This window comes from Tetrao urogallus, assembly GCF_951394365.1.
Source record: "Tetrao urogallus genome assembly, chromosome: 1".
NCBI lineage: Eukaryota > Metazoa > Chordata > Aves > Galliformes > Phasianidae > Tetrao > Tetrao urogallus.
In genome coordinates, this window is record NC_136813.1 from 16956882 (window position 1) to 16978180 (window position 21299).

At 37.5% G+C, this 21299-nt stretch overlaps 1 protein-coding gene across 1 annotated transcript in view; it reads left to right on the top strand.

Annotated features, from left to right (window-relative positions):
• The window catches only part of PARP4 (poly(ADP-ribose) polymerase family member 4), a gene marked incomplete at both ends in the record, with an annotated part of 41457 nt that overhangs the window by 6374 nt on the left and 13784 nt on the right, over window positions 1-21299 (top strand). The window contains 17 exons of the mRNA XM_079536006.1: window positions 763-900; window positions 2888-3061; window positions 5771-5931; window positions 6296-6433; window positions 8271-8369; window positions 8593-8776; window positions 9177-9339; window positions 9884-10008; window positions 11961-12092; window positions 12311-12397; window positions 12876-13040; window positions 13890-13936; window positions 16628-16706; window positions 17119-17256; window positions 17834-18029; window positions 18257-18327; window positions 19954-20141. Of these exons, the coding sequence (XP_079392132.1) occupies window positions 763-900; window positions 2888-3061; window positions 5771-5931; window positions 6296-6433; window positions 8271-8369; window positions 8593-8776; window positions 9177-9339; window positions 9884-10008; window positions 11961-12092; window positions 12311-12397; window positions 12876-13040; window positions 13890-13936; window positions 16628-16706; window positions 17119-17256; window positions 17834-18029; window positions 18257-18327; window positions 19954-20141 (2285 nt within the window). The remainder of the gene's footprint in view (window positions 1-762; window positions 901-2887; window positions 3062-5770; window positions 5932-6295; window positions 6434-8270; window positions 8370-8592; window positions 8777-9176; window positions 9340-9883; window positions 10009-11960; window positions 12093-12310; window positions 12398-12875; window positions 13041-13889; window positions 13937-16627; window positions 16707-17118; window positions 17257-17833; window positions 18030-18256; window positions 18328-19953; window positions 20142-21299) is intronic.

Sequence of the window (21299 nt, forward strand, 5' to 3'; positions counted from 1 at the left end):
CCAGACTGTTTTCAGTGGTGAGTGGAGACAGGACAAGGGGAAACGGCCGGAAACTGCAGCATAGGAAGTTCCGCACAAACATGTGCAAGAACTTCTTTACAGTGAGGTGACGGAGCACTGGAACAGGCTGCCAGGGAGGTGGTGGAGTCTCCTTCTCTGGAGATGTTCAAGACCTGCCTGGATGCCTACCTGTGCGACCTGGTGTAGGGAACCTGCTTTGGCAGGGGGGTTGGACTCGATGATCTCTGGAGGTCCCTTCCAACCCCCACAATTCTGTGATTCTGTGATTCTGTGATTCTGTAAATATTTTAACAGTGCTCCCTAGATCACAAAATCTGTTTTCTTTCTGGATGTATGAATTGCAATTATATTCATGGCCCTTCTATTCTCCTTTTAGTTTACTGCTCCAATTTTTTTCTACAGTTACATTATCTCCAGTGTTCATATCTGTTCTTTTATCAGCTGTGTAAACAGGCCCTTAGGGCTGATAGTACTGTGTAATGATAAAGATATCAAGCAAATCAACTTCTGAATTCTGTAGCATGTTATATCTGAAATTTCAGAAAGACAAATCATGGCCGCTTGCCTGCCGTGGTCTTCACTTGGAAGAATTTATGAAGACAAACTTTCCCTTCAAGTTGATGGGACTGAAGCAATTAAATTAAGCGTTAATGTGTATTGCAAACCGTACAGTTTATACGAACAAGAAGGTTCTCACATTGCATCTTTGCCGTACACTGATTTGTGTTTGTTTTACTGCAGTTACTTTTAGAAGAATCCATCAATTCTAGTGCTGTATGTCAAGAAGTTAGTGATTTTGTGGAGTTGATCTGGGCAGAAGCTCTTGGCCACCTGGACAATCTACTGCTTGAATCAGTAAACAACATCAGCCTAAATGATGTAAGTTAATTCTTTTTACTCCATGAGAACACGTACGTGAATGCTACTATAAGTAATTTTTCCCCAGCAAACAGGAATGTTGTGTTTCACATTGGAATTGGTAATTACACTGAGTATTCCTATATGACAACATATTCATGCTTCAGAAATTTTAACCTCAAATGTTGCTCTAGAATTATGACACTAAAAACATCCTGTACTCCCTAGAGCAGATGGCTGTCTTTTCCATTTTATAGAAATTTAAAATACAATGTTTATTGTGGGATCCCTTCTGCATAATAAATCAAGTTCCCTAAGAAGATAGTTACAGAAAATAGTGCATAATAGCAGTTTGTTGTCTCCTGCCAATATATTTCAACCATATTTCAGTCAGCCACTCTCTAGTATTAGAAAAATCATTTTAATTATAGTGCATTTGTGTATTACCAGACAACACATAATTAGCATTTAATTAACTGTTGTTAAGTTCTTCATATAGTACAACTGTTAATGAGAGTAATTGGTTATCCATCCCTCTTTAACTCTATGGTTTATTTAATCCTATTTTTCCACTTTGGTGGTTTTGCTTTCCTTCCTAGACATTTAGGAGTCTAATGTTTATTCATTTAACTTAACTTATAATATAATATAATCTAAGTTATAACTGCATAAGACTGCAGCTTTGTTAATTTCTGTTACTACTGAAGGAAAAAATAACCTGGAAATTAGGTTGATTTTAAACTGGAAAAATTTTGCCAGTAGAAGTTGCCTAAACATAGAATGATTTTGCCCTCAGACAGAAGGCTCTTGATTCTCTTCGATTGTCTTACATAGGAAAATAATCCTTTCACTTTTTGATGTGGAAATATACATTTATGTAGGTTCTGATGGGTAAGTAGTACTCATCAGAAGTAATACATTAGTACTGTTTTATACATTTGCTCAGAGACAGTAGCAAGTGCATTTTATAAAACAGTAAAAATAGAAAGGAAATTCTGCTTGTGGTAGATGCTTTTTATGAGGTGCATTTGGTTTGGTTATCAAGATCCCACCTATTTCAAATAGGTGAAATTTGATAAATATTTGATAATTTCATAAAAAATGCCCAATCACTGATAGCTTTTGAAAAAGCTGAATCACAGAACTGCAGCCCAATGGATCAGTCTGTAACAATGTACTCAAACTGTTTGCACTACCTTTTCTTACTTATAATGAGTTGGCAAGAGAAATAGCATTTGTGTAGAAAGAAAAAAATCTCTGGGTTATTGAAACAAGGAAGTGGATTGCTGTTCAGTTAGATGAACTGTCCAATTTCCTCTAAAGGCTTTTGTGAGACCGAGTCCAGCCTTAGGTCAGTATTGAACTGCAGTAAGACTACTATGCTTCCTCTAGTGACAGCATCTTACAAGCTGTTGCCAGTGGTCATAATAACATGAAATAACAGAGTACTCTGTGAAAAATTTCCAATTGAGAATGAATATACAGAGACACAAGCAAGTCTATATCCTACCTGTCTATACAAACTGTCTAAAATGATTCATAAGATTATTTTTGATCACTAGGTTGCGTTTTATAAATGGTACTTTGCTCAGCTTTATGTATTTAGAATAAACCAATGCACTTAGAAATTTATCAAGAAATTTATTATCATGTTATTTCTGCAGTTATTTCAATGATACATTAAAGCTAACGATGTGAATTGAAATAATGTCAAGGGTCATTGTCTTTCAACATGATTCAAACTCTGCTTTACTTCTGAGGAATTATGATACTGGCTCTTAGCTCTTCTGGGGTACTTTGTCCAGTATGAGGGCTGAATAATATCCAACATTTTAAAACTCGTTTCACACTGAGATGCAAGTAAATTTTTGTGCACTTTGTTTCACTAACAAAGAGTTAAAGTTTTGTTTCAGCATGGAATTAATTCACTCACATTCAGTATTTATTGCTTTGTGCTCTTTCATTAATTTTGTAAAGTTTTTCAGTTCAGTAATCTCTTCTTTTAAAGGTGAGCAAAGCAGAAGGTATTTTGCTTCAGGTAAAGAATGCCCTCAATGAGGGAGCTGATGAGGCAGCACTGCAAGAGATGATGATGGAATTCTATCAACTTATACGTCACAAAACTGAAATAGACTATGAAGTTTCCAAAAGGTTGTTATCTAGAAAACAGGACCTGTGCCAGGTAACTTTTCCAGACTGCTGTTACACCCCCAGTCTGCCCTGTTACACCAGTATTGAACACAGTCAGTTGATAAATTAACAGGATATTTTGCACTGCACAAGTCAGACTGTGGGTTTAAAAAATAATTTACTGAAATCATAGAATCGTTAAGGTTGGAAAAGATCCACTAAGATAATCCAGTGCAACCATCAACCCATCCCTACCATGCCACTAACTGTGTCCCTCAGTGCCACATCCACTCTTATCTTGAAAACCTCAAGGGCAGTAAGCCCAGCACTTCCCTGGGCTGCTTGTTCCAGTACTTCACTTTTTCTTCTGAGAAGAAATTTTCCCTAATATCCAGCCTGAACCTCCCCTGGTGCAGTTTGAGGCCACTCCGCCTTGTGCCATTGCTAGTCACCTGGGAGAAGAGGCCAACACCTATCTCACCATAAGCTCCTTTCAGGCAATTGTAGAGAACAGATGGGTCTCCTCTGAGTCTCCTCCAGACTAAACAATCCCAGTTCCTTCAGCTGTTCCCTGTAAGATCTGTGCTCCCCATCCTTTACCAGCTTCATTTGGGCCTTCTCTGGGCATGCTCCAAGACATCAGTGTCTTTTGCATAGTGAGGGGCCCAAAATTGAACACAGTACTCAAGGTGCAACCTCGCCAGTGCTGAGTACAGGGGTACAATCAACTCCCATGGGGAATCTTACAAATAGAGTAACATTCACAGGGGGAACTGAACTGAATACATTGAAGAGGAAGGACAGTTGCCATCTAGATGGTGATAGATTCCACTGCATTCGTTATGAATGACATCTGAAGCTGGATTAAATGAGACTCGCAGAACTGATGTATATCATCCTGCTGATGCTGGCAACCATCCAGCACACACAATCAGTTTCTATTGGCTGTTATAAACTATATACAAATTGAACTTCCTGTGTTCCACGTAGTGCCCATTGTCTGCTGTCTTGTTGCTGGGCACCATGAGAAAAGCATGGTCCCATTTTCTTGACACCCACACACAAGATATTCATAGGTACTGATGAGATCCCCCTTCAGTCTTCTCCAGGATGAACAGCCCCAGATCTCTCAGCCTTTCATCCTAAGGGAGAAGCTCCAAGCCCCTAATCATCTTTGTAGCCTTCCACTGGACTCCCTCTGGTAGTTATATGTCTGTGCAGAAACAGTTTCTAGAGATAATTTGAAGTTAATTATCTCTGTACAGTTTGGTCTGTTCCTACATTTACAACACAAACAACCTAGGGGAGTTCCCTGGACTGCAAGCAGCATCTATCAGTAGGCCTAAGCACAGCTGCTCTGCCTAGGGGCATCTCTAGGGATCTCTCCCACAGCTCCACTGCTCCTGTGTTAATTTGTCACTTCATTTGTAAGCTGCTCAGTCGTTCAGTCAATTGGGTGTTCAGCTACTCTGCTGCAAATCAGTCCATTTGCAGAAAGTAGCTGGGAAATTCTCAGCCTGCCTGGGGGACTGACAGTGAGGTGTGCTGAGTGTGCACACAAATGCAGCCCTTGCACCCGGTGGCTATGAGGGCAGAGAGCCAGGGCTGGAGTGAAAGAGAGCAAGGCTAGGGCAGTCACTTCAGTGGCAGGGGCACAGTCCCACAGCACCCAATTAGGATGAGCAGAGCAGATGACAGTGACTGCTGGTGACATTAGACAGGGTCAGACGAGCCTCACTATGGGCTTGTCTGTCTTGTCTGCAGTCAGACAAGGAACTCAAGTCCACAGGAACTGGGTCTGAACATATCTGCAGTATAGCTCAGCAAAGAGACCAAGGGCAAAAGCCTCAGCTTAAAGATATCTCTCGAATGGAGAAGGAGAAGGCTTCTACTGAGTCTTCCCACTGCTCTCTTCCAGGCCTTGCAGCTGCACCATCAAAACTGGCCCTGCGCCCCAGCAGCCAAAGCCTTGGGAGGGGAGGGGGACACTCAGGGCTCTGACACTGATCTCACAGTTGTAACTATAGAGCAAAATGGAATGTTCTTCCTTGTGATTCAGTTATGATGTAAGTTCCATAGATTATGGCAGCCATAGCTCTTGGTTTTGGCAAAAGACACTCACAAGCTAATCTTCTTTAAGTTACAAGAAATTAAGGGGAAAAGAGGAAGAGAGGAGGCTCTTTGTTCTAAAAGAATAAATATTAATAGTGCTTTTAACCTCGGAAACCTTTTGATAATGAAAACCTTTTGATACTTCTGATATAAAAAAAATGACTATGTCTCATAAAGCTTTGCCACGACTCAGTGAACTATAACCTTCTTTGCTTTGTTTATTTGTTCAATGCCCTTCTTTCTCCTGATGTGAGAAAATTATATGCATGCCATAATGCTACTGCCCTAACTGGATGGTGGCATCAGGGACAATATGACAAGTTTGCAATTTAAATAAAAATTGCCTCAGAAACAAAAGCAGAATGATATCCGAGCACAAATACTGTTTAGCGGAGCTGTCATGCACAGCCTCCATCCAGACTTTGGAGTTGTACAGAAGTCATTTATCACTGTTATTCATACACCTTTTTAATTCCGATTTGTTTTCATGGGATTTGGTTCCACTTTTTTATCTAGTAAGTGGAAATGTTCTTTTGCATGCTCTTTTCACTGTTACTACACTGTCACTGCATATAATTTTATTCTGTTTTGTGTGTTTTCTTAATTAAAATGTATCAAATATTCATAAATTTCTGTCTTCATTTCCTAGCTCATGCGAGACATGCTGAATATACGTGAAACAAGTATGTCGTGCCCAAACCCATCATCTCTGGCCAAATACCAGGCCCTGAGGTGCAAGATTGATGCCATTGATCCAATGAGTGATGAATTTCTCAGTGTTGAACGACAAGTGTTAAAAAACAATTACAAGTGAGTGTTTAACAGTTATACAGTGATTCCAGTAGCATGCAAGTTGTCATGCACAAAATACTTCTAGGTAGCACTGAATTATCAGGTTCTGCTACTTCGTAGTACTGATTAGCTAACAGGATTGCAGAACAAGCAGATTCAAATCAACTCAAAGCTAGAGTCAAATGGAAGTTGAAAAAACTGAAAATGCTCATATTCAGTTTTTCATGTCTATTTATAGGAGAATAAGATATTTGTCTTTTAGTTTTGCTCACTTTCCTTCTCAATATTTATTTCCAAGTGTTTTACAAAATATTTGGAAAGTAATGAATAGGGCTTCAGGTACACATTTTCTAAATCAAAGATCTTCTCAAATTTTTTGCAGTGGCTGTTCAGTGAGAATTTTACAAGTATACAGGATTGGCAGAGTAAGTGAAACAGCAGAATTTGTGGGCAGTCTTGGAAATGTTCGGTCTTTATTCCATGCATCATCTGTAAGGAATTTCATGGGAATTCTTTCCAGGTAAAAATATACATTCCCTTTTTTTTTTTTTTTTTTGTATGTGTGTGTGTGTATGTGTGACATTGGATATGTTTTAATTGTATATTTTCATCTTTAAAAATGCTTTTTTTGAAGCTCTTTTGCATTATGTTTAAATTAATTTTTACTGTCAACATTTATATGAATACTTAAACACTTCTGCAGGAAGGAAAACCAACCTTTTGTAATTACCTTACAGCTGGATTAGCATTGAGATGCAGCTGTTTGAGTAAGACGAAGAGGAGTGAAGTTTAAATCCAGATGAAAGATGACAAAATTGAGAGAGTAGGAGAATAATGGCCATGTGGATAATTTATTTTCTTTTAGGAAATAAGTCCATTGATGGTGTCCTCCTACTTCTATACATTATTTTTTAGAGCACAAGAGTAGGGCCACAGAAATGACCCAGAGATGATAGAGGACAGGCTGATAGAGCTGGGGCTGTTCAGAGTGCGGAAGTGAAGGCTGCAGGGAGATCTGAGAGCAGCATTTCAGTGTCTGAAGGGGGGCTCTAAGAAGAAAGGGGACAGACTTTTTAGTAGGGTCTGTTGTGGTAGGGTAAGGGGAAATGGTTTCAAACTGAAAGAGGGAAGGTTTACAATGGACATAAGGAAAAAGGATTTTGACAGAAGTTTGATGAGGCACTGGAGATGTGGTGGAGATATTCCAGGTCAGGCTGGATGGGGCTCTGAACAACTTACTGAGCTGTAGGTGTCCCTTCACTGCAGCTGGAGTTGGACTAGATGATCTTTAAGTGTCCCTTCCAACACAGATGATTTGATTCCATGATTTGCCTGTGACCACTTTAAATGACAAATTTTTAGATTATGATAATTTTCTGTTATAACAACATCTGGTTTAATTACTGAATTCTGTGAATTCCCTCAGGCCTGGTTATAATATTCATAGCTAAAATCTAATACAAGTTGCCTAACATTTTTAAATCCTCATCATCTTATCATCCTCATCAGCATCTTATGCAATGAATGCCAGCCACTGAAAATTTAAGAATGTTGGAAAAAATGTGTGACACAGTGCTATCAAAGTTGAAATAATCTCAAAAGTCATATTAGCATTGTTTTCCTTATATTGCAAATTTTTTAAGTGACAAAACAGTTCAACTTAGATAAATGTTTTGTCTTCTTGCATACTTTGTATTAAAAGGCTTTGTGTGAGGATCAATCAGCAGCAAATCAAATGTCTCTTGAGGAGTCTAAGAATGGTATCACTACACTAACAGATTTGCAGATCAAACACTGGAGAAGTTTCTAAGCATCCATCCCCTACTACCTTAAAATCTTCTTTTGGTTTGATATAGAAATTTCATGCAGGTTGTTTGAAATTTAATACAGCACAGCTGCTAGGAATGTAGAACTTGTATTCAGGAAACATACAGGTGTGGGACAAAGGACATGGTTTAGTTGGGAAATATTGGTGGTAGGTGAATGGCTGGGCTAGATAATCTTGGAGGTCTTTTTCTGCCTTGGTGATTCCATGATTCTATGATGCTATGAACTACTCATCTAATAACACATCTGAAAAATTATTTTGAATATTTGGCAGTGACTCCAGGAAATGTATTGTTTTCTGCTAAATGAAAAAAGCAGTCTTTACTTGCTTATATAATCAGTGTCTTGGTGATTCATATGGCTTTGGGATTTATTTTTTGTTATATACTTTATTTTCCTGTTGTTTCTCTAAGGTGTATTTTGATTTAGTCCTCTGTGGTTCATAACTGCACAGTATGTACCTGCCCACATACTTTATGCATAAGTATCTTGAACATCATTCATCGTGTGAATGATTTTTTTCTCTTCAGAGGACTCCTAATGCCAAAAGTGGTTGTTGAAGATCATGGTGTGGAAAGAACTGACACTGGGAATCTGGGAAGCGGCATTTACTTCAGTGATTCTGTCAGGTCTGAATAATGACAGTATCTTTTTACTTTATCCTTTGTGTATTTTTTTTACTTTGCAAATGAAGTAGATGTAATGTTTAATAAATCTCACAGGTATTTAATTATAAGTAATTTAATTTTTCCTCCTCATCTGTTCAGAAGTACTTGTGTAAGCAGAAATTCTGATGGTGTTTACATCAGTATCAATTGTAATAACAGATGCATGATCTTTCCTTACGTACAGTGCCAGCATTAAGTATTCTTCACCCAGTGAAATGGATGGAAGCCGACTCCTGGCGGTTTGTGATGTGGCACTTGGATCCTGCTTAGATTTGTACAAACGAGATTTTTCATTAACTGCTGCCCCATCAGGTTACAGCAGCGTGCACGGAGTCCGCACAACAGCAGGCATCTCTTCAGACTTTGAGGTACTGATCCTACAGTAGTTGAGAAGACACCAACTTTGGGATTTTTTTATACCATTGATAGATAATAGACGTAGTATAACCTGTATGTCTCAGTTCAGACACTAAATCACTAGACAATAAAACGTAAAATCATTTTTGTCAGGTTTACAGGTAAGGCTGTAAGTTGTTAGTCATGAAGAGATTGGAAGTTCTTGCTGGAAAGTAATATTTAATATGTTAGTATTCTTTATTTATTGTTACTTAATTATCCTGTAAGTATCCAATCTGTGATATTGAAATTATTACTTATTACTTATAAAAATGATGTCATTTAGGTTTACCTCATAATAGATAGACATTTTTTAAAATGTTATCTAGAGCTTTGTTCTTATTGTAAAATAGCTTTCTTTGTTTCTACCAGGATGATGAATTTGTTGTGTACAAAACTACACAGGTTAAAATTAGATACGTTGTTAAGTTTTGCCTTGCTGAAGATCAAATAAAACAATTCCAGCCTGAAATTGGGGTGCAAACTGAGCAAGATAACACTGAGTTGGAGTCACAGTGTCATTCACAAAATGAGAGTAAGAAATGTTTTCTGTTTGCATACTGACTTGCTACCTGCATTCCCTATAAATATGTCACAATTTTTAGAATTCTTGCATCCAGCCAACTTATTAAAAGATAACTTGCAGTTTATTTGTGGGTGTTACTAAATTAGTCATTACAAGGTAGCATCTGTATAGCATCTATTTAGCAGATTTCCTTATAGGTCGATTTCCCAGCAGTTGTTGCAGCTCCTCCTGTCACTGCATGTTTCAAGAGAAGCACAGGAAGCACTTCTGCATGAATCTTCAAATGGTCTTTTAATAATTCAAATGCAAGGTTTTAAACAAAGACCTTGTAAGACCTTAAAGACCTATTGTGAGCTCTTGATCCCTTAGACAGCCTACAGCTCAACAATGCAGTGCAAGCATTCATGACAGAAAAGGAGTGTTATTTTCAATTTACATGTTCTGAATTGCATAAATGAACACAGGCCATTAATATAGGATTACTATCAAACTCACTTCCCAAATGTACATTTAAAAAAAAAAATTATAACATTTCACACACTCTTTTTTTTAGGCTATGAATTACCCAGTGCAAATATTTCAAATACAGTGAAAATTGGTCTTCAAGACAGACTGGGAAATCCTGTTCCTCTGGAAAGTGTTCATATCAAGGCAAGGATAATAGACTTTGTAGCACAGGTAAAGTATGCTGTGTATTGTCTTCTTCCATGTCAGACCTGAAAAATTATTTCAGTTCTTAAAAAGTGTTTTAACCATTAAAAAAAAAAAAAAAAAAAGAGGCAATTCAGTCTTTAAATAAAGGGAAGTCCTGAAGCTGAGTGGAAACTGTTTTTATCACAGAATCACAGAATTGTAGGGGTTGGAAGGGACCTCCAGAGATCATCGAGTCCAACCCCCCTGCCAAAGCAGGTTCCCTACAGCAGGTCGCACAGGTAGGCATCCAGGCAGGTCTTGAACATCGCCAGAGAAGGAGACTCCACCACCTCCCTGGGCAGCCTGTTCCAGTGCTCCGTCACCTCACTGTAAAGAAGTTCTTGCGCACATTTGTGCGGAACTTCCTGTGCTGCAGTTTCCGGCCGTTTCCCCTTGTCCTGTCTTCACTCACCACTGAAATTCTCAGAGATGTATTGTCATACAGGTGCCAAAAGCTCCTTGCTCAGTGAAAGTCTTGGCTTTTCTTTTTTTTTTGTAAGTTTTCTGTCTCCTGCAACTGCAGATAAACTTTCCACTGCAGTATATGTATTCTGTTCCCTTTTAAAGATTTTGATGAGTTTGCCACCTGACACTGGTGAGAAATACCTAGCATGGAAATATATTTATGTGTTTTGGTTTTACCTGCAGTTGGAAAACCTAAAATAGCTGTTGCAAGTAAAATAGCAATTAATACAAAACAATCTTGCTATCTAGTTTTAAAGTTAGCTAATAAACGTTAACCTGGCAGGCTAAAAGTAAGAGCCTGTGGTGTTGTGGATTGGTTTTATTTGTGTTTCTTTTTTTTTTTCCCACTATGTATGCCCTAAGGACACATTCCATCAAGTCACCTGCCTTTTTCTATCCCGAGGCATAATTCCACAATCTACCCCTGTAACTGAGTTCTGCCTGGTTAAGTCTTCATCATGCTAAAGCTATAGCTCCACCGACTTCTGCCGTTTCTGTCTTTCCGCACAGGAATCTCTGTTCAGGGGTTTCCAGAGCTAAAGTAGATTTATAAGAGCAAATCGTGTTTTCATTTTTCCTGAAGCCTCAAAAAGGAAAGCAGAGGAAAAAAAAGGAGAGAAAAGAGTTTAAAGAATTGTTGTTGCATGAGTTATTACTTAAATTATTCTGACACTCACAACTGTGGTCTGATTCTGTTTTTCTCAAGGGGCATTATATTTATTTTTTTGTCTTGCTTCCTATGGAATTAATTACTTTACATTATCATCTGTTCTATCGCCCAGTCCACCAGAGCAAAAAGCAACCTATAAAGCTGAGGTACAAAGCATAAACCAGAAATGATGATATAATAAAGGGCAATAAGAATGGCAGCAAGTGGGAATGAGGAATTCCTGGGGTTTTGTTAGGACACAAAAGAAGTAAAGAGAAGAGCAGATATGAAAAGAAAGTCAGATGCAATCTGCTACCTCAGAGACAAAAATTCTGTCACTGGAGGACAGATGCTACACATGCAGAATTAACACAGGCTTTCACAAACATCCCCTTTAGTATCTTAAAAATAGATCTTTGCAGTTTGGTTTCTTCTTCCTTCTTGTTTAGATGTTACTAGCTTTGAAACTATTACAGGCATGTGGCAGTAGTGACTACTTATTGACAGGCAATACCTTGGCAGCTCCAGCTCTGCTAGTACATCAGATAACTTTTATAAGGTCATGGTTTACTCTTCTTCTAGAGGAGATTTAATTAAAGATTTAGAGAGTAAAAATCCTGCAGCTCCTTGCATGTTCAGGAGATATCTATTTGTCAAGCACTGGTGAATGTTATACCTTAGTTTCTAATGTATAAATAGATCTTTAGATTGTGGCACACATGTTGGTATCTTGCAGTGCAATTATTCTGTTAAACTGATGTCTAACTGATGATACTGATGTTTTAGAATTGCAGAATTGTGAAAAAAAAAATATTCATTTCAGGTAGTGATGTTTCAGACCTACACCAATCAAAACAGTAGTCCAATTGAAGCTAAGTATGTTTTTCCTTTGGATGATAAAGCTGCTGTTTGTGGATTTGAAGCTTTTGTCAATGGAACACACATCATTGGGCAGGTAAAATGTTACTGTACATTAAGCTTGATGCAGCTCCTTCAGTTTCAGGACTTGAAAGCACTTGTTTAGGAGTGAAGATGTGCGATACCAACGTTTTGTTTTCTCTCAAGTTCTTTGTTGTTAGCTGGATTGCAAGGTAGTCATGTCATGTAAGAGAATATTGGCTAAGTGTTCTGCATATAGGGATGAAAGCACTCATTTTGGAAAATATTTCATAGGTTAAAGAAAAGCAACAAGCGCATAGAGAATATCGCAAAGCTATCAGTGAAGGTGATGGAGCTTATCTACTGGACCAGGATGCACCGGTATGTTGGAAATCATGGAAATCATTTGAAGATTTTGCATTTCTCACGTTAGAGATAAATCTTTTCTGATTGTGAGTCATGTTTTTGTTGGGAAGCTGCAATTTCTTTGGACTATGCATTTGGTCCTTGTAAAACACTATTGCTCTTTCTTTAAATATGCACCACACCTTATATAAAAGAGATATTTTCTCTCCTTGGAGCTTACCTTTGTAACTTTGTAAATCATAACTTTTTTTATTTTAATAACAGACTTTTAAATTCAGTTATTTTTGATTAGTTTTGCCCCGAAATCTCAAAGAGCTATTGAAAGCTTAACATTTCTTGTCTTACTATCATTTTTCATTACACTTCTGCAAAACCAAGTGGTATTTTCTTTGTTAGCCTTTGGTTTAAGTGTGCTTAACCATCAATTAAATTATTGTTTTGGACAACCTGGGCTTTAATAATTTCATTAAAGATAGTCTTTCTTTTTTTTTAGGATATTTTTGTAATAACTGTTGGAAATATATGTCCAAACTCTACAGTACTGATCAAAGTCACCTATATCACTGAACTGAGTTGCCAGAATGGTTGTATCACCTTTCATATGCCTGCCTCTGTGTCCCCATGGCAACAGGACAAAGCACTGAATGAAAACACACAGGTTTGTTGGAATACAATCTTGAAATAGCATCTTCTTTTGAAGCAAAAAAAAAAATTGTGCTTAGGGGATTGCAGTTACACAAGAGTAAGTTCATGATTGCCTTTTAGTTTCTTCTCTTTTTATTAAAAGATAATCGTTTGTGTCACTCTTGTTATGACAAAGCATTGTGAACACAAACTTAGGAGTGGTGTGATTGGTGGAAAGCCTGTAGGATGTCTAAGGATTTATTTACTCAGGCAGAACTTCAGAAGTTGACTTGAGTTGGAACATGGTTAAACTAAATTTTGTATTTTGAGTTATCTGCTGTATCTGTGCTTCTGTTCCTCCTTTAAAGCGCTTTAGGAAATTAGGCATTGTGAATCTCCATCATTAAACAGCAGCTAAGCATCTGCTGAACACTCTCTTTTATCCATCTTATTTCTCTGACAAGGTTTCCCATCTGTTTCTTTCGATGTCCCTGATGGCTCATGAATTGTACAGGTGGGAGGGGAGGTCATCTCTGTTTAAATGCTGGCAAGGAGCCACAGGTGGTCCTTGTGGTCCTAGTCCTCATGAGATCATATAGCTGTGTCATATGTCTGACTAGTCATGCTTTCTGCTTCAGAGCTGTATTACTGGGAGTTCTGAAGTTCACTGTGTCTTTGGGAGACAAGCACATGCAAATTCAGCTGAATTTTAGCTGCACTGATACTTGGATAATAAGGCTGTATGAATGAATGACGTAAAGAAGGTTGCAGGCAATCCCATTTTAGTGACAGAAGGAGCTCCAGCTGAAGTATCAGAAGTATCAGGAATTACATGCCAAGATTTCGTAACTGGTGCAATATAAGATTTTTTTTTTTTTTGTAGGATACAATAAAAAAGATTTGTGTTAAACAAGTAGAAACACTGAAAAAGTAAGTTGCTTTCATTAATGTTATTTTACTTATTATACCTTTAGATCATTCACTTAAAATGTGTGTGTTTAACCTTGTTCTATTTATTCTGAAATTTGCATTGAGAGACTAGTTTAATTTCATCTTTCTTTCTTATCTGTTGTTATCCTTAGATTGGTAATATCACAAATACTTCCCTTTGTTTCAGAAACATTTCCGTTACTAAGGATTATACATAAATTCCCAAGTCACAAAGCTTAATGAGCCTACATGATCTTCATATTTTCAGTATCACTGCACTTAACATTTTAGCCTTTGCACTTGCATTTTAAATTAAAAATACAATTATCTGAAACTATAATGCTGTTGTCAAAGTAAGACTTCTCGTAAAAAAAATATTCCCAGAAATGTTTCTGCATAAGGCCATCCTCCATCAGAATCACAAGGAATGCAGGTAGCAGTAAATATGTTAAAACTTATGTTTTTCAGGGAATTGAATTTTCCTTACTTGTTTCTTCTCTGCTCTGTCTGCAAAGCTGGCACAAAGCCACATCCATTGCAATTTTCTCAACTTGTATTTAATCCTGAAATAATGCTCCCTATTATTACCTTGCTTTTGTTCAGTACAATTACTGTTGGTTAGTAGAAATACTGTACTGACTTGCTAAAGATCTGGTGCCATTTCTGGCATAAATACATCAAGAACAAATTTACAAGTTCTTACAAAACACATCCTATTGTACAAAAGGTATTTAAAATAATGATTTAATTTAATTTTGATGTGAAAGGATAATTCAGCTAGAAAATATAATAAGTGGGGAAACACTTAAGAACAGTTATTGTGTGAGGACTGAGCTCAGGTATCACTACTTCACTCTTTCCAGAATCAGGTCAAAGAATCAGCAATACAAAGACATTCAAGTTAGCTGCAAACATTTATATAATGCTTAATGATATATATTTTCTGGCTTCAGTCTGGTTCTGCAGCTGCTCTGGGACTGTGCATACCCACTGTACATTTTATCCACAAACATCTTAAGGATAATGCAGGTGTGACTATAGGTAGAAAATAATTGCTCGTACACGTTGCAAAGGATGCACAAATTCATCGTACATTCAATAATACCAAGGTTAGGACTCCAAATAGTCAAGAGGATTTTTTAAAGGGGACTCATTCGACAAAAGTGTTGTAAGGCTGGCTAATGCAAAACTACATACTGAGGAAATAGTTGTAGCCCTACAGACCTACATCTTGGGAGATTATATCCTGGAATATAGTGACTATCTGTAACCCAGCATTGTGGTAAGTAAACAACCTGGAATGCACAACCATTGTGATAATATGGCAAAAGTAGCTAATGCAATCCCAAAATGTGCTAACAAAGAAGTAGTGAAGAGAGAAAATAAACTTATGAGGCCAGACTGGCTGAAATTAAAAAAAACAACGAAGAAAAAAACCCATCACCTCCAACGAAAACAGCCTGTAGGCCACACACATTGAGCTCCAGCTACAATCTGGGAAGTGTTTCCATGAAACATTATATGCTATCTTGTGTTTTGTATGCATCTTATTTCTTGTTTTCTGTGATACCACCTATCCAGTTGCTTTTGATGTCATTACAGAAATAAACGAAGAAGATAAGACTGAAAGTTCAAGCTGAATTAAAAATTTAAATAGTTTTAGCAGTGAAGATTGTTGAAACAGTTACACAGGGAAATATGATGAACTTGCCTTCTCTGAAAGCTAGTTTAATAGCCTTTTAAGAAGTTTCGCTTTAGATAAATAAAAACATTGGGTAAAATAAAGAGATAGTTGGTTGCATTACATAACATATTATACAGACGATCATGTCAAATGACGTCTTCTCCATTCTGACCTTTTAGCCTGTGAATGCCCATTGGGAATCAGCATGGTAACTCTTTCGGATAGAAATTTGTCGAAGTAGTTCAGAATTCTTCATTCCATCCAGACAGTTAAATAGGACAGGAAACATAGCTCATTCTCGTAGTGACATCCTGGCATGCAGATTAATCATTATTTGGGTGGAGAGGAACCTTATGAGCTTCAGCAAGGGCAAGTGTAGAGTCCTCTCCATCTGGGAAGGAATAACCACACACATCAATACAGGAGTACGTTAAAAAGAGCGTGACCAGCAGGTCTAGGGAGGGGATCCTTCCCCTCTACTCTGCCCTGATGAGGCCACAACTGGAGTCCTCTGTCCAATTCTGGGTTCCCAGGTTCAAGAAAGACAGAGAACCACAGGAGAGTCCAGCAGAGGGCTGCAAAGATGATTAGGGGCCTGGAGCACCTCTGTTCAGCCTACAGAAAAGACTGAGAGGGCATCTCGTCAACGCTCATAAATATCTAATGAGTGGGAGCTCGGTGGATGAGGCCAAGCTCTTTCAGTGGTGCCTGGTGACAGGACAAGAGGCAACAGGTATACAGTGGAACACAGCAAGTTCCATACTAACACAAGAAGGAACTGCTTTACTGTCAGAGTGACAGAACACTGGAACAGGCTGCTCAGAGAGATTGTGGAGTTTCCATCTCTGGAGATACTCAAAACCAACCTGGATGCTTTCCTGCTATAGGGAAACCTAATTTAGGAGAGGGTTGGATTGAAGGATCTCCAGAGGTTCCTTCCAGCCCTGCATTTTGTGATTCTGTAATTCAAATGACCACCATTTACTTCTACTCTCCTTACTTAGCAGATTCTCCTTGGATATGTCTATTGAGATGCCATATAGCATTGAAAGCCTACACAGTTGGACACATAAACTTAAGATAAAGGTAAATTAATTTCTCTATAGCTGTTCCTCTGCCTTAGAAGTTCTGCCATGCGTTTTAAAAGGAACTTTAATCCTAGGAAATATGTGTGCAAGATTTGTGTGACTCTATGCAGTATTCATCCCTCAACCTGATAGGTTCTGTTTTTCCCAGATGAATAGTTCTGTTGTTTTTGAATCCTTTTTGTTTTGTTTGTCTTCAAGTGAATTATATTTGAAAGAATATAATATGTAAATAGCAACTATACCTTTAAAGATTAATATAATCTTTCTGGAAAAGATCTGTTACTACCCCTATTAAATGTTCTGTTTTCATTCCCTATCCTCACGAATCACAATTTTATTTTGTACAAGTAAAACATATTCACTGTACAGTTATTAAACTGAGATTATGCCTGTTTTTTCATCTCTTCCAGAAAACAGAATGCAAGGCTGTAATTAAGACCGTAGACAACAGTTCTTTGGACAGCAGTGGCTTTGGTCTAGATATATGGATTTCTCATGCCTATGCACCCCGAATGTGGGTAGAGAAGCATCCCAACAAAAATAGTGAGGTATGGCACACCTGTCATAGAATTTATGAGGTAATATGTTAAAACATAATAAACAGATGGACACCATAGGCAGTGTTCAACAGAATCTTGGTGATTTTCTTTTATCCTTTGCCTTGGAATGGAGTGAAGGTTGAGGTGCATTTTCAACAGTGTCCATTCACATTTCAGTTGAAACACGTTTTTCTAACAAACTGTTGTGCTGCTGCTTGTACTTCTCAGAAATGTGACCGTACTGCTTAAGTGGATGATGGCAGTTATGACAACAGAAGACAATACCTGTAAATTGTTTTTAAATTGGAGTAAAGAACTGAATGCTGTTTGCCAACGAGTGAATTGGATTGTAAAATTAAACAAAAAATATTCTGTTTTCAATTTTTCATGTGGAACTTGAGGTATAGGTAAAGCACAGGAAAATTGCACTTTTCAAGAATTTAAAGTAAATGAAATATATTTGGTAAAATTTTCAAATATTACTTTATTCTGCTCTCATTCGTAATGAGGAAAATGAAGATGCGTGGGTACATTTCCAGTGAAAAAGTATTTGTTCACTGCACTGATTTTGTTTCTCTCTTTGTAGGCTTGCATGCTTGTATTCCAACCAGAGTTCGAAGCAGCATTTGATGAAGAGCAGCTATCCAGTGAAATTATTATTTTACTAGATTGCTCAAATTCTATGGCAGGTTCAGCTCTACTGCAAGCAAAGCAGATTGCTTTACATGCCTTAAAACTGCTTAGTTCCAGACAAAATGTAAACGTAATCAAATTTGGCACAAGTGAGTTTCTTTGTTTCTTTCCTAACTGTAAGCCACCTTTTACTTGCCATGACTCAATTTTATGTGCATCATTATTATCAAACCAACTTAATACACTGCAACTTGGAACATGTAGTAGTGTGATGCATTTCTATTCTGATATTCTAGTCATGAAACTTAAACTTGTGTTACCAAGCGTTGATAAATATTAATATTTCAGTGCTCTTAACATCTATCTTTGTTTACAGATTTCTCAGAATTTTCTTCGTTTTCAAAGAATACCTTCAAGGACTTGGCATCACTAACTGAGTTTATTACAGTAAGTAAATCAATTTGGTTGTATTCTATAGAACACTTCTTGGAAAGGAATGGTTATCATTACAAAAGTTACCCAACTTTTTCTTTTCTTTAGGCTAGCTTCTAAGGATTTTTTAAAATAATGTTATAATTTTTATAATTATTTACCCTAGTAACAAGCACAACCACATCTAAATATTAATTCCACTACGGTTTAAAGTAATTGCTTAAATTGTTATTTTGAAAGTAAGTAGGTATCTGTGTTAGGAAAGAATTACAATGTTTCCCGCTAAAATAATCCTTTGGAGCTCATGCTTCTTGTTGCCTGCCCACAGCAGAAGAGGGGAAATTATTTACTTCATATAATCACAGAATGGCTGAGGCTGGAAGAAAGTCATCTGCTCCAACCTCTGCTTGAGCTGGGACACCTAAATCAGGTTGCCCAGCACCATGTCTAGGTGGCTTTTGAAGATCTCCAAGGAGGGAGAGTTTACAGTTTCTTAGTCTGTTCCAGTACTTTGTTACCTGCACAGTAAAGAAGTGCTTCCTGATGTTAAGCTTTATCGTTTGTAAAAGAAGGCAGCATTTAGATGGGCCAGAGGACTTTTATTGAGAAAAAAAAATGCTTTTGTCATCAGAAGATCAGATGTAAACTATTTAGGATGAACAGGTTTGGTTTGTTCTATGTTCTAGTATGCTCTTCATCTGTAAATAAAGCTTCTTGATGCTAGCATAATACTTGAGATACTAACATAATGCATGATAAGGTGCAAATGATTGATGCAAAGTAACACAGAAGGGAAAAAGGTGCTAACTGTACCTGTATGATGTTGGGCTTCCTGCAGTAGAGAGATGCTGGAGCCACATTAAATAGCCCTTTTTAAACCAGGGCCCACCATTCAGCAGCAGGCAAACAGGCAAACACTTAGGTAGCTGTATAAATCTGTGTTGCTCTGGTGTCTTGAATACTGTAGATACTTCTGGTCACTCCGTCTCAAAACAAAGGGCTGGAGATAGAGAAAGCAAAGATAGCCAGGTATATGGAAGACATGCTGTATGAGGAAAAGACTTTTCCTGATTTTTTTTAGTTTCAGTTGCATCCTTACACAGTCATCTCTTCCAGGATAAACAGAGAGGAAGAGGAGAATAGGAATGGTTATTTGCAGTTCCTCACCTCTGATGGTCATAGCACACCCAGCAAATGATCCATCAGCAGATTTCAAAGAAAAACTAAAGCGTTCTTGTCACACTTGAGGGCAAATTATCCTTCAGTTCAGAAGTGAGATAGGCAGATTAAAAGATAGAGCTGTAAACAGCTCGTGGATGCAGTAACATGGATAAAAACTCCAGAAATTCCCAAAGCACGGATTACTGAAATTTCTGAGAATTTTGGGAGGATTTATAATTGCTGTTATGCATTTTGGCTATGAAAAATGTTTATTGCTTAAACCAGAGAAGATACCGAATGCCATCAACCTCAAGCTCCACCTCTAATAATTACGGAAGAGCAGAAACAAAATAAAAGTTAATAATTAATAGTTCATAGTTAAATAAATATATAGTAAGAAACAAATCAATTATGTATTAGGTGTTATTTTAGAAAAGATAAATCAAGTTCAAACTAACATTTTAATACTTTACTTTTCAGTCTGCTACAGCAACAATGGGAAACACTGATTTATGGAAGAGCTTGCGTTACTTAAGTTTGCTATTTCCTTCTCAAGGACATCGTAACATTCTTCTTATATCTGATGGACACATTCAGAATGAGAGTGTGACCTTCCAGCTTGTGAAAGATAATGTCCACCATACGAGGTTATTCACATGTGGTGTTGGGTAAGCACCGTGTTGGATTTTCTTTTAAAGCACTGGTATTTTATTTGAAGTGAGAGATTAGTAAGCTGGGAAGTGCCAGATGCTTGGGTGCTATCTTAAAGATCTATATATATTTAGATTAAATGCAGAAATGTTTGCATATCTTTAATAACCAAAAAGAAAAATATGTAGAGTAAAATACCTACAGTAAAGTTAATTCTATGTTCAGATAGCCTTACCTATTCATATCTTTCTGCATTATAACAACTTTACTTTTTAAAGGTAAAATCAGAAAGTATGAGAGTTAATACTTTAAAACATTGCATTTCATGTTTTGGTTTAGTGTGATTTCGGTAGTGGAATTTCAATGTAACATTAATAGTTGTACAATTTCATTATTTCATTTTCATTTCTTTTGTAAAGACAGTGTAAGCATTAGGTTTCCAAACCTGTGGTACATTTCACTGCTGGAATGCAAGCTACTTCAAAATGATGTGAAAATGAACCTCCTCCACTCCAAACCAGTTTCTGTCTTTCAGAGCAAATCAGGGAGTGACTGTGTCAACTTTTTTTGCTAAACATCCAAATTCACACTTCCTCCTCCCAGATGGAGACAGGAGAAAGGAGACATGATTTCTCTATTACATGTGTGCTCCCAGTCCAGAGGAGGGGAGCAAGAGCAACTGCTATCACTGTAACTTAGCTCAGATATTCTACAATGATGGCAATATTAGAGAGAATGAAGTGTGGGAACATTTGTTATGAGCTATCTGTGTTAGAGACCTCTTTGCAATCACAGGAACAAGTAAAACCTCATTGAAATTCATTGTAATGTACTTCAATTGTTCCGTTTTGTTTTGTTTTGTTTTTTTTAATGGCAAGGTATGTACACACCTGAAATTACTTTGGAAAAAAAAGGCTTACAGCTAGGTATTTCACATTGCCAGGCTAAGTGGGAAGGAGTCAGATAGTATTAGCTTCTTACTATTCCTTGGGAGGGAATGCATCAAAATAGAGACCAATGGACACCAATGGTAGGGTCCTGTTCTTCTAGAACATCTTTTACCTTCTGCATGGCTCTGCCAACATTCCCCAGTTCTCACAGCCATGAGCTCTAACAACACTGCACAAGCACCCCTCAGCCCATGGGCCAAGCATCCCAGTACTCTTCCAGTGTAA